Below are 13,470 nucleotides of genomic sequence, written 5' to 3' on the forward strand. Positions count from 1 at the left end.
AACTCCCTAGAAAGGCCAAGGAAGGAACCTAAAGAAACCTAGAGAGAAGAAACCTAGAGAGGAACCAGGATATGAGGGGTGGCCAGTCCTCTTCTGGCTGTGCCGGGTGGAGATTATAACAGAATACGGCCAATATAACAGAACATGTCCAAGATGTTAAAATGTTCATAAATGACCAGCATGGTCAAATTCTAATAATCACAGTAGTTGTCGAGGGTGCAACAGGTCAGCACCTCAGGAGTAAATGTCAGTTAGCTTTTCATAGCCGATCATTAGGAGTATATATACCGCTCCTGCTGTCTCTAGAGAGTTGAAAACAGCAGGTCTGGGACAAGTAGCACGTCCAGTGAACATGTCAGGGTTCCATAGCCGCATCAGAGCAGTGAATCACGCTTCATCATCTGGCAGTCCGACGGACGAATCTGGGTTTGGCGGATGCCAGAGAAACGCTACCTGCCCCAATGCAAAGTGCCAGCTTTAAAGTTTGGTGGAGGAGGAATAATGGTCTGGTGCTGTTTTTCATGGTTCGGGCTAGGCCCGTTGGTTCCAGTGAAGGGAAATCTTAATGCTACTGCATACATTGGCATGAGAGACAATTCTGTGCTTCCAACATTGTGGCAACAGTTTAGGGAAAGGCTCTTTCCTGTTTCAGCATGACAATGCCCCCATGTACTAAGCAAGGTCCATACAGATTTTTTTTTTTGAGATCGGTGTTGAAGAACTTGACTGGCCTGCACAGAGGCCTGACCTCAACCCCATCGAACACCTTTGGGATGAATTGGAATGCCGACTGCTAGCCAGGTCTAATCGCCTAACATCAGCATGACATCTCTAATGCTTCAATTTCTGTTCTATTTCTGACTTTCATGTCGCAACTCCCTGGTTGAAAATGATTTGTTATGCATTTGAGGGCTGGGCGCTGTCCTCAGATAATTGCATGGTTTGCTTTTGCCATAAAGCCTTTTTGAAATCTGACATGGCGGCTGGATTAACAACAGGTTAAGCTTTATTTTGATGTATTGCACTTGTGATTTCATGAAAGTTTAATATTTATAGGAATTTAATTTGAATTTGGCGCTCTGCAATTTCACCGGAGCGCTAGCGTCCCACTAATCCGTAAGAAGTTAAATAAGCATGCCCCATTCAAAAAATGTAGAACTAAGAACAGATATAGCCCTTGGTTCATTCCAGACCTGACTGCCCTTGACCAGAACAAATACATACTGCTGCGTACTGCATTAGCATCGAACAGCCCCCCGAGATATGCAACTTTTTAGGGAAGTTAGGAACTAATATACACAGGCAGTTAGGAAAACAAAGGCTGGCTTTTTCAAACAGAAATTTTCATCCTGTAATACGAACTCCAAAAAGTAAATCTACGATAATCGATCATTTCAATAAGCATTTTTCTACAGCTGGCCATGCTTTCCACCTGGCTTCCCCTACCCCGGTCAACACCTCTGCACCCCCCACAGCAACTTGCCCAAGCCTCCCATATTTCTCCTTCACCCAAATCCAGATAGCTGATGTTCTGAAAGAGCTGCAAAATCTGGACCCCTACAAATCAGCTGGGCTAGACAATCTGGACCCTCTCAAATTATCTGCCGCAGTTGTTGCAACCCCTATTACTAGCCTGTTCAACCACTCTTTCTTATCGTCTGAGATCCCTAAATATTGGAAAGCTGCCACGGTCATCACCCTCTTCAAAGGGGAAGACACTCTAAACCCAAACTGTTACAGACCTATATCTATCCTACCCTGCCTTCCTAAAGTATTCGAAAGCCAAGTCAACAAACAGATCACCGACCATTTTGAATCCCACTGTATCTTCTCCGATAAACAATCTAGTTTCCGAGCTGGTCATGGGTGCACCTCAGCCACGCTCAAGGTCCTAAACAATATCATCTGTATATAGCCCATCCAACTACCTCATCCCCATATTGTTTTGTTTTTTTGCTCCTTTGCACCCCCGTATCTCTACTTGCACATCTATCACTCCAGTGTTTAATTGCTAAATTGTAATTATTTCACCTCTATTGCCTATTTATTGCCTACCTCCCTACTCTTACCTCATTTGCACACACTGTATATAGATTTTTCTATTGTGTTATTGACTGTACATTTGTCCCATGTGTAACTCTGTGTTTGTGTCACACTGCTTTGCTTTATCTTGACCAGGTTGCAGTTGTAAATGAGAACTTGTTCTCAACTGGCCTACCTGGTTAAATAAAGGTGAAAAAAAAAAAAAATCCAGGTCAATCTGTTCTGTAGAAAAAGGGGTTTACACATTTTACATGGTCTTAACCTCTCTGTGCACGGTGCCAATTTAGCAACATAGGGGAAACAGGACCTTGGCAAGGCCGGAAGGACGGTACATGTTGTGTTCCAGAGGCCAAATTCCATTGGCCCAGCAGTAGACTGCAGGTCAGATACATCCTGTAAAGAAAAACATGTTTTTAACTTCACTAGGGTAGGGGGCAGCATTTGGAATTTTGGATGAAAAGCATGCCCAAATTAAACTCCCTGCTACTCAGGCCCAGAAGCTAGGATATGCATATAATTTAGTAGATTTGGATAGAAAACACTAAAGTTTCCAAAACTGTTAAAATAATGCATGTGAGTGTAACAGAACTGATATTGCAGGCGGAAACCCGAGGAAAATCCAACATGGAAGTACTATTATTTTGAAAGGCTGTTTTTCCATTGAAAGCCTATCCACCATACAAAGACTTAGGATCCAGTCTACGGGCTCTGTGGCTTCCTCTACATGTGGACAGTCTTTAGGAATCGTTTCAGTCTTTTACTCTGAAAAATGAGGGAGATGCAGCACTTTCAATCAGTGGCCAGTGGAAATTTCCATTCGCCTGATCGGCCTTTCTTGTTTCTCCTTTCCTATTCACAAAGCTTTTGTCCGGTTTAAATATCATTGATTATTTATGACAAAAACAACCAGAGGATTGATTTTAAACATCGTTTGTCATGTTTCTACTAAATTTTATTGTACTTTTTTTTTATTGTCTGGAATTAGTGTACGCGCCTTAATTAAGCATTCGAATTACTGGACAAAATGTGCAAACAAAAAGGATGTATTTGGTCATAAAGAGGGACATTATCGAACAAAACAAACATTTATTGTCTAACATGGAGACCTGGGAGTGCCACCAGATGAAGATCATCAAAGATAAGTGATACATTTTAATGCTATTTCTGAATTTTGTGACACTCTAACCCTAGATCATCAAAGGTTAGTGATTCATTTTCTCTTTCTGCTTTTTGTGAGTCCTCTCTTTGGCTGGAAAAAGGGCTGTATGGTTCTGTGACTAGGTGCTGATCTAACATAATCGCATGGTGTGCTTTCGCAGTAAAGCCTTTTTGAAATCGGACACTGTGGTTGGATTTACAAGAAGTTTATCTTAAAAATGGTGGATAATACTTGTATGTTTGAGGAATTTTAATTATGTGATTTCCGTTGTTTTGAATTTGGCGCCCTGCAATTTCACTGGCTGTTTTCTTGGTGGGACGCTAGCATCCCACATATCCCAGAGAGGTTTTAACAGAGAAAGGAAGTGCAACAAAATAGCCTCCAAGTTTTCAACCTATTTAGAATGTGAAATTGTCTTACCAGATGAGGTGAGGAACCCACGTTGCTTCTAGAGCATTCCGAAGTCATGCACAACTCCAAATGACCTGTCAGTATGAATCGTATCAGTTTTACCCTTAGCCAAAATCAATGCTCTAGTAAGAGCAAACAATTCTGCAGCCTGAGCTGACAGTTGAGGTGGTAGTTTGGCACTTTCTAAGCTAGTGGCAGCTGTAGGTACTGCATAAGCCACGAATGGTTCACCTTGTGGTGATTTTTAAGCGGAACCATCAACAAATAGTTCCAAATCAGCATTTAATTAAAGGCACATCAGATAAATCGGGGCGTGGCTTACAGACCTGCTCAACTCGGACAGCACAGTCATAGGGCTCACCATCATCATCAGTTGGTAAAGAGTGGCAGGGTTTAGGACGCTCAGTGCCTTCAGTGTGACATGAGACATTGTTCACAGCACATTGTGGTAATGGAGCAGCCTTGCTGGGGTGAAGTGAGTAGTCTGTGCCTGTGAAATGAGAGCATGAACGACATGAACAGTTAGTTGGCACATTTTCACAAACAAAAAGGGCTAAAAAGTTTGTCAAGTGGCTGCAAACCCTCAGGACTTTATCTTGGATCTCCATCTTGTGGCCATGGGTGACATTAGTGTGAAACATGAATTCACGATGCACTCATTCATGTGTCCACACATTAATTAATGGGGTACCCCTCTATTTGTTTAGTTCTTTAACGGTAAGTCTTAACAGCAATCAATCAATTAACTAATTCCAGGCTTATTTTAAATCAAATTTGGTTCGCTTAAATTAAATTCCAAATATCTGTCAACTCTATTCTCACTACATAAATTAAATTCCTGAGATTTCAGGTATTCTTACTACCTGTGTCAACTCACTTGAAAACCAGGAATCAGTTACATCAACAACGCCTTTTCACATTTTGTACACAGGCCTTCTCTACACAAGGCTCAAATCATTAACTTTTAAAACATAGAATTCTAAAATCTTTACCGGTAGTGCTGTGAAGCAAAGGTTAGTTGGTACAATACTGCTACCACTTCACAAGCAGGCGGACAGAAAATGGTATTGTTGGAAATCAGTCATAACTCCTTCAGTCAGTAGCTTAGTTATACGTTTGTAAAACTACAGTCTACAGTCTTGTAGATTTTAAAACATTTAGGAAGGTCTAAAGGAGTCCACTGAGTTACAACAGTACTCTTATTCATTCCAATACCAAATGAATTCCCCTTAAACAAATGTCATATACTTCAAGGCTAATTTTCTAATTGTCTTCAAACTTATATCAAGACAATTTAAAAAATAATAATAACTTTCCATCAATGTTAAATAAAACAGCAGGAAATGCTTTAAGCAGTACATCTCCATTACAAAACAATCATCAAAATAAATCTCAAAAAGCAACCTAAAACAACGATAACCCACTAATTTAACCCATAAATCATTTCCCCATCGCAGTCATTACTACACCGGTGGTTAATGCAAATTTTCTACATGCCATTTATCTCAGTCAGGAACTTGGGGAAGAATGGTCACAGCACCCACACGTTTTTTGCGTTTCCTAAACTTCACTTAATCAATCCAATTCTCAGTCTGTCATCTTGTAATTGTAAATGGATGTCCACATGCACGCCTAGTTTGTAAGATGTATATCTCCAGCTTTCCGCCTCACGTCCTTGTCCCATTAATAATCCAAAGTCCATCTCTCTCCCGGAAACTTCAACTGCCGGCCCAGTGCAGTTTCTTCTTTTCCATATAAACTCAGCAAAAAAAAGAAACGTCTCTTTTTGAGGATCTGTCTTTCAAAGATAATTCATAAAAATCCAAATAACTTCACAGATCTTCATTGTAAAGTGTTTAAACACGGTTTCCTTTGTTCAAAGAACCAAAACATTTTTATGAACATGCACCTGTGGAACGATCGTTAAGACACTAACAGTTTACAGACATGAAAACTTAGGACACTAAAGAGGCCTTTCTACTGACTGAAAAACACCAAAAGAAAGATGCAAATGACAGAATATGAGTGCCATTTGTTACTAGCAAGTTATTGACTTCATGACCCTTGTATCTTAGGCTACATATGTTAATATGGACTATTTTTAGCACTTCTGGGTTGCTTTATTGTTTTCACTGCTTTACTTGGAGGCTTGTCAGAAGTAGGTATGACAATGTTATTTATGCTTGAGCTGATAGTGCAGGGGGAGCTGCACACCGTGGTCTTCCTACTAGGACACACAACCTCATTGCTAACAGTATAACTCTGGTTCATAGGCACATGAGTACTGCATACAACAGCAGAGGCATTCAGGGCAGTTAAGAGGGGCACACATTAGGTTACTTACATTGTGTCTACCAACACCCCTGGTATAATGTACATTTAATGAAGCATTATGACAACTCAGCGACACAATGGTAGGGATTATCTAAGCTGGGCTTGAATCATTGATAAATCAATCTCTCAACAGCCTTGAAAAGCATGGACAGAGTCCAGTAGCCAAAATGATTTGGATGGACTCCATCATTCCTGTAAAAGCAGTTTCCAGAATGTGTCAAAGTTGTCTGTAAAAGGGATTCCAACAGAGCTTCTGGTTGTGTTGTTGTTGTTTCAGGTGGACGTGCGTCAGTGCCATTACCTTGTGGATCTGGACCTAGAGACCTCAGCACCCAGAGAGCCGCGCTACGCTGACAACACAGACTGGAGCGTCATCGCATCGAAACCCTTCCTAAACGCTGCCAGGTACAAACAGACATATATTTATCACAAGAACGGTGAGCAAAAATCCCAGAACCACACGGGGGGACCTAGTGAATGACCTGCAGAGAGCTGGGACCAAAGTAACAAAGCCTACCATCAGTAACACACTACGCCGCCAGGGACTCAAATCTTGCAGTGCCAGACGTGTCCCCCTGCTTAAGCCAGTACATGTCCAGGCCCGTCTGAAGTTTTCTAGAGAGCATTTGGATGATCCAGAAGAATATTGGGAGAATGTCATATGGGAGAATGTCATATGGTCAGATTAAACCAAACTAGTTAGTAAATACAGTAGAATAGAATACAGTATATACACATGAGATGAGTAACACCGTATGTAAACATTATTAAAGTGACTAGTTAGTAAATACAGTAGAATAGAATACAGTATATACATATGAGATGAGTAAAGCAGTATGTAAACATTATTAAAATGACTAGGCTGTAATGTAACAATGTTGTAGAATAATAGTGAAGACATCAGAACTATGAAATAACACATATGGAATCATGTAGTAACCAAAAAAGTGTTAAACAAATCTAAATCTATTTTATATTTGATTTTATTCAAAGTCGCAACCCTTTTGCCTTGATGACAGCATTGCAAACTCTTGGTATTCTCTCAACCAGCCTCACCTGGAATGCTTTTCCAACAGTTGAAGGATTTCCCACATATCCTGAGCACTTGTTGGCTGCTTTTCCTTCACTCTGCGTTCCAACTCATCCCAAACCATCTCAATTGGGTTGAGGTCAGGTGATTGGCGTATCACTGCAGAATTCTGTGGTAGCCATGCTGGTTAAGTGTGCTTGAATTCTAAATAAATCAGTGTCAATTTCTGATGCTGGTAACTCTAATGAACTTATCCTCTGCAGCAGAGGTAACTCTGGGTCTTCCTTTCCTGTGGCGGTCCTTATGAGAGCCAATTTCATCATAGCGCTTCATGGTATTTGCGACTGCACTTGAAGGAACTTTCAAAGTTTACTTACAAGCCCTTAACCAACAGTGCAGTTCAAGAAAGAGTTAAGAAAATATTTACCAAATAAACAAAAGTAAAAAATAATACAATAACAAGGCTATGTACAGGGGGTACCGGTACCGAGTCAATGTGCGGTGGTACAGGATAGAGGTAATTTGTACATGTAGGTGGGGGTGAAGTGACTGCATAGGTAATAAACAGCAAGTATCAGCAGTGTACAAAACAAATGGAGGGGGTGTCAATGTAAATTGTCCAGGTGGCCATTTCATTCATTGTTCAGCAGTCTTATGGCTTGGGGTTAGAAGCTGTTAAGGAGCCTTTTGGTCCAAGCCTTGGCGCGCCGGTACCGCTCTGCGGTAGCAGAGAAAACTACTATGACTTGGGTGACTGGAGTCTTTGACAATTTTATGGGCTTTCCTCTGACACCACCTAGTAGGGATGGCAGGAAGCTTGGCCCCTGCCATCAACTGGGCCGTACGCACTACCCTCTGTAGCGCCTTACGGTCAGATGCCGAGCAGTTGCCATACCAGGCAGTGATGCAACAAGGATGCTCTCTGGTGTAGCTGAAGAACTTTTTGAGAATCTGGGGACCCATGCCAAGTATTTTCAGTCTCCTAAAGGGGAAAAGGTGGTGTTGTGCCCTCTTCACATCTGTCTTGGTGTGTTTGGACCATGATAGTTCGTTGGTGATGTGGACACCAAGGAACTTTGAACTCTCGACCTGCTCCACTACAACCCTGTTGATGTTAATGGGGGCCTGTTTGGCCCACCTTTTCCTGTAGTCCACGATCAACTCCTTTTCTCTTTGCTTATTTGAGCTGTTCTTGCCATAATATGGACTTGGTCTTTTACCAAATAGGGCTATCTTCTGTATACCACCCCTTCCTTGTCACATCACAACTGATTGGCTCAAATGCATGAAGAAGGAAATAAATTCCACAAATTAACTTTTAACAAGGCACACCTGTAAATTGAAATGCATTCCAGGTGACTACTTCATGAAACTGGTTGAGAGAGGCTACTTTGGAGAATCTCACATTTTAAATATAGATTTTTTTAAACTTTTTTGGTTACTACATGATTCCATATGTGTTATTTCATAGTTTTGATGTCTACACTATTTTGCAATGTAGAATATAGTGAAAATAAAGAAATACCCTTGAATGAGTATATATACCCTTGAATGAGTATATATACCCTTGAATGAGTATATATACCCTTGAATGAGTATATGTACCCTTGAATGAGTAAGTGTCAACTTTTTACTGGTTTGTTCTTTAATTTAGACACATACAATGAGAGGTTAAATGTGTAACAGCAGTAAATATAATGGTAATGTGATATTTACTTCCTCTCTCCTCTCTCTCTCCTCTCGCTCTCCTCCTCTGTCCTCCTCTCTCGCTCTCCTCTGTCCTCTCTCGCTCTCCTCTGTCCTCTCTCTCCTCCTCTGTCCTCTCCCTCTCTCTCAGGTCTTCTCCTCTGTTCAGAGCGTTCTTCATTCCCTTCCTCTCTGAGCATCACACCACATACACACGATACGTCATCCTGAAACCACGACGACCAAAGCAGCCTCGCAAACGCAGCCACGCCTGACCTCTGATCCCTGACCCTCAGCTCTGAAGTCTGCCCTGTACCCCCTCCACCCCACACATCTCCACTCATTCCTCTGGGTGGGATGGGTGTTTTAAAGATTTCTGACCCTTTAAGAACATAAGTCATGTGAGTGTGAAAGAGACATGTCCTGACCATCAAATGTTTGAAAGTGATGTTGACATGTGTGATAGCGTAATTAAGGTGTGTGTCTGTGTGTCAGAGAGCGAGTGTACGAGACATTAATTGGAGAATAAAAACCTCTAAGTAAAACAGACTGAGTTCAGATACCTTTATTTAGGGAGTACACACACTTTAAATCAGTGGCAACCATAGTTCTCATTTCCTTGTTATCTATTCACATTTTATTGTCCAGTGTACAAGGACAATGAAATGCCTTTCTTGCAAGCTCTTCCCCAACTTTTTCTCAACAATGCAGTAATTAATTACAGTAGTACAATCATTAAACTATCAAGTAAAATTGAATAACAGTAGTACTATAAATAAAATAGAAAGAAAAGTGAACAGAAGATATACAGTATCCTGAACAGTAACAACAGCAAGGAGAGGAGAAGGGGGGGACTGGGGGAGAAAGTTGGATGATGGGAACAGGACAAGTAGAGGGGAGGGGGGGTGGAGGATGGGAAGAGAAGGACAGGTGGAATATGGGAGAGGGGGAGAAAGGTGGAGGAGTGGAGAGAGAAAGGTGGAGGATGGGAGGAGGAGTGAAGGGAGAAAGGTGGAGGATGGGGAGGAGGAGTGGGAGAAAGGTGGAGGTTGGGGGAGACAGGTGGAAGATGGGGGAGGAGGAGAGGCGGGTGGGGGAATGAGGGAGAAAGGTGGAGGATGGGGGGATGAGGGAGAAGATATCAGACCCAGCTATATATCATGTATAAAACATGTGAATGGGGGCGTGCTCGGTCCTCCGTTTCCTGTAGTCCGCGATCAGCTCCTTTGTCTTGCTGACGTTGAAGGAGAGGTGGTTGTGCTGGCACCACACCACCAGGTCTCTGATTTGTCTGGTCGTGTCGCTGGGCAGCTCACGGCTGGGCTTCCCTTTGTAATCCGTGAGTTTGCAAGCCCTGCCACATCCGACAAGATTCAGAGCCAGTGTAGTACTCTTGTTGCACACGAGACATGCTGGTAGAAATGAGGTAAGACGAATTTCAGTTGTCATACGTTTAAATACAGCTCATTGAGAGTGGACTTAGTACCAGCATCGGTTTGTGGTGGTAAATAGACAGCTACAAAAACATTTAGATAAACTCTTGGTAAATATTATTGTCATGAGTTTTTCTAACTCAGGCAAGCAGAACGTCAAGGCTTCCTTAGTATTAGAGATTGCGCACCAGCTGTTAATAACAAGGAGACACACACCTCCTCCCCGACGCTGATATTTTTTTATTTTATTTAACTAGGCAAGTCAGTTTAGAACAAATTCTTATTTACAATGACGGCCAATAGAACAGAGGGTACTGTTCACACTGCCCACTTTATCTACCATCTTCAGAAGTATCACTCTGTTGCAGTTATGATTTTATTTTTATTTAACTAGACAAGTAAGTTAATTTATTATTTACAATGACGGCCTACCAGAAGACAAAAGGCCTCCTGCGGGATCGGGGCTGGCTGGAATTAAAAATGTAAAATAAAATAAAAATATGGGATAAAACACACATCTTGACAACACTACACAAAGAGAGACAGAATCTCTACTTGCACATTCATCTTCTGCACATCTACCATTCCAGTGTTTAATAGCTATATTGTAATTACTTTGCTACCATGGCCTATTTATTGCCTTAACACACCTCATTTGCACTCACTGTATATAGACTATTCTTCTTTACTGTATTATTGACTGTGTTGTTTACTCCATGTGTAACTCTGTGGTGTTGTTTACTCCATGTGTAACTCTGTGGTGTTGTTTACTCCATGTGTAACTCTGTGTTGTTGTTTACTCCATGTGTAACTCTGTGTTGTTGTTTACTCCATGTGTAACTCTGTGTTGTTTATTCCATGTGTAACTCTGTGTTGTTGTTTACTCCATGTGTAACTCTGTGGTGTTGTTTACTCCATGTGTAACTCTGTGGTGTTGTTTACTCCATGTGTAACTCTGTGGTGTTGTTTACTCCATGTGTAACTCTGTGGTGTTGTTTACTCCATGTGTAACTCTGTTGTTGTTTACTCCATGTGTAACTCTGTGTTGTTGTTTACTCCATGTGTAACTCTGTGTTGTTGTTTACTCCATGTGTAACTCTGTGTTGTTGTTTACTCCATGTGTAACTCTGTGTTGTTGTTTACTCCATGTGTAACTCTGTGTTGTTGTTTATCCCATGTGTAACTCTGTGTTGTTTACTCCATGTGTAACTCTGTGTTGTTGTTTACTCCATGTGTAACTCTGTTGTTGTTTATCCCATGTGTAACTCTGTGTTGTTGTTTATCCCATGTGTAACTCTGTGTTGTTGTTTATCCCATGTGTAACTCTGTGTTGTTGTTTATCCCATGTGTAACTCTGTGTTGTTGTTTATCCCATATGTAACTCTGTGTTGTTTACTCCATGTGTAACTCTGTTGTTGTTTACTCCATGTGTAACTCTGTGTTGTTTACTCCATGTGTAACTCTGTGTTGTTTATCCCATGTGTAACTCTGTGTTTATCCCATGTGTAACTCTGTGTTTATCCCATGTGTAACTCTGTGTTGTTTACTCCATGTGTAACTCTGTGTTGTTGTTTATCCCATGTGTAACTCTGTGTTGTTGTTTATCCCATGTGTAACTCTGTGTTGTTGTTTATCCCATATGTAACTCTGTGTTGTTTACTCCATGTGTAACTCTGTGTTGTTGTTTACTCCATGTGTAACTCTGTTTTGTTTACTCCATGTGTAACTCTGTGTTGTTGTTTATCCCATGTGTAACTCTGTGTTGTTTATCCCATGTGTAACTCTGTGTTGTTGTTTATCCCATGTGTAACTCTGTGTTGTTGTTTATCCCATGTGTAACTCTGTTTTGTTTACTCCATGTGTAACTCTGTGTTGTTGTTTGTGTTGAATTGCTATGCTTTTTCTTGGCCAGGTCACAGTTGCAAATGAGAACTTGTTCTCAACTAGCCTACCTGGTTAAATATAGGTAAAATAAATAAATTAAATGACCCCAAGCATACTTCCAAAATTCTGGCAAAATGGCATAAGGACAACAAAGTCAAGGTATTGGAGTGGCCATCACAAAGTGTGTGTGAGCAAGGAGGCCTATAAACCTGACTCAGTTACACCAGCTCTGTCAGAAGGAATGGGCAATAATTCACCTAATTTATTGGGGGAAGCTTGTGAAAGGCAACCTGAAACGTTTGACAGAAGTTAAACCATTTTAAGGCGCACTACCAAATACTAAATGAGTGTATGTAAACTTCTGACCCACTGGGAATTTGATGGAAGAAATAAAAGCTGAAATAAATCAATCATTCCCTCTACTATTATTCTGACATTTCACATTCTTAAAATAAAGTGGTGATCCTAACTGACCTAAAACAGGGATTTTTTTACTGGGATTAAAAGACAGAAATGGTGAAAAACGGAGTTTAAATGTATTTGGCTGAGGTGTATCTAAACTTCCCACTTCAACTGTATATACACTTGTGTTCCACATGTACTTTTTGTATTGATTTGTTGTTAATAAAAACAAAATTGTTTAAAAGGGCTAAAGTTGGCTGGCTTGCTAGCTACTTCCAGACACAAATGAAAGAGCATCTCACTCTGAACATTTTACTGGCCTAGCAGAGCTGGTTAGGATGTTTTCATGTTATCTATGGCGTTGGTGACTAACTGTGCTGCTGTCAACAATTTAATAACGTTTTTTTTGCCATCATTTACTGACATCATATTCAACATGTGTTGAGTGTTAAATTCCTCAGTTATTATGTCTCTGGCACACTCAGTCGAGAGTGCTCTGAAATCAGAGTTGATAGCCAGAGTGAATTAACTATTTTCTATTCGTGTATTAATACTTATTATTATTACTGTAATGAAACAGGCAGGGAGCAGATCTAGAACCCTCAACCTTCTATTCCGAAGTTCAGCGCGTTATCGACTGCGACAAGGATATAAAGCGTGCTTAAGCGGCAGAGTCGACGATATATGCGCTTTTAAACCCAGGATCGTTACACAACTCTCTCCTTTCAGAGGGCGTCCTTGCGCTAGTTTGTGACTTAACGTCTTATAGGAACGCGCTCACCGGCAGAGGACATGCATGTTCGTGGATGCAAGGTCCGATCACTTCTGAGACCAATGTAATGAAACAGGCAGGGAGAAGGTAGACCGATGTCCAGCGCGCTATCGAATGTGCCCCAAAAGCATGCTCAAGCGGCGGAGTCGATATCCGCGCCTATAAACCCAGGCTCGTTATAATACTTATTATTAATACTGATTTCCAAGTGAGAAAGGTCTTAGGAATGTGTGTATATGTGTATATAGGTGTGTGTGTGTGTATATATATGTTTTTTTATATAAAATATATATTTTTAACTGTATATATTGTAATC

The 13,470-nt window shown here is 41.0% G+C and overlaps 1 protein-coding gene across 5 annotated transcripts in view; it reads left to right on the forward strand.

Moving 5' to 3' along the window:
- alg9 (ALG9 alpha-1,2-mannosyltransferase) overlaps positions 1 to 9,212 on the forward strand; it is a 53,900-nt gene extending 44,688 nt beyond the window's left edge. For 4 of the 5 annotated variants that reach the window (XM_020464163.2, XM_020464164.2, XM_020464165.1 and 1 more), the window contains 2 exons: positions 6,225 to 6,352; positions 8,815 to 9,208. In XM_020464163.2, the coding sequence (XP_020319752.1) occupies positions 6,225 to 6,352; positions 8,815 to 8,938 (252 nt within the window). In that variant the 3' untranslated portion in view covers positions 8,939 to 9,208. Of the gene's footprint in view, positions 1 to 6,224; positions 6,353 to 8,814 lie in introns of all 5 variants that reach the window. The other variant, XR_002252509.2, reaches the window with a different exon arrangement.
- Positions 9,213 to 13,470: the final 4,258 nt, after the last annotated feature.

Source organism: Oncorhynchus kisutch, linkage group LG28 (genome assembly GCF_002021735.2).
Source record: "Oncorhynchus kisutch isolate 150728-3 linkage group LG28, Okis_V2, whole genome shotgun sequence".
Lineage (NCBI taxonomy): Eukaryota > Metazoa > Chordata > Actinopteri > Salmoniformes > Salmonidae > Oncorhynchus > Oncorhynchus kisutch.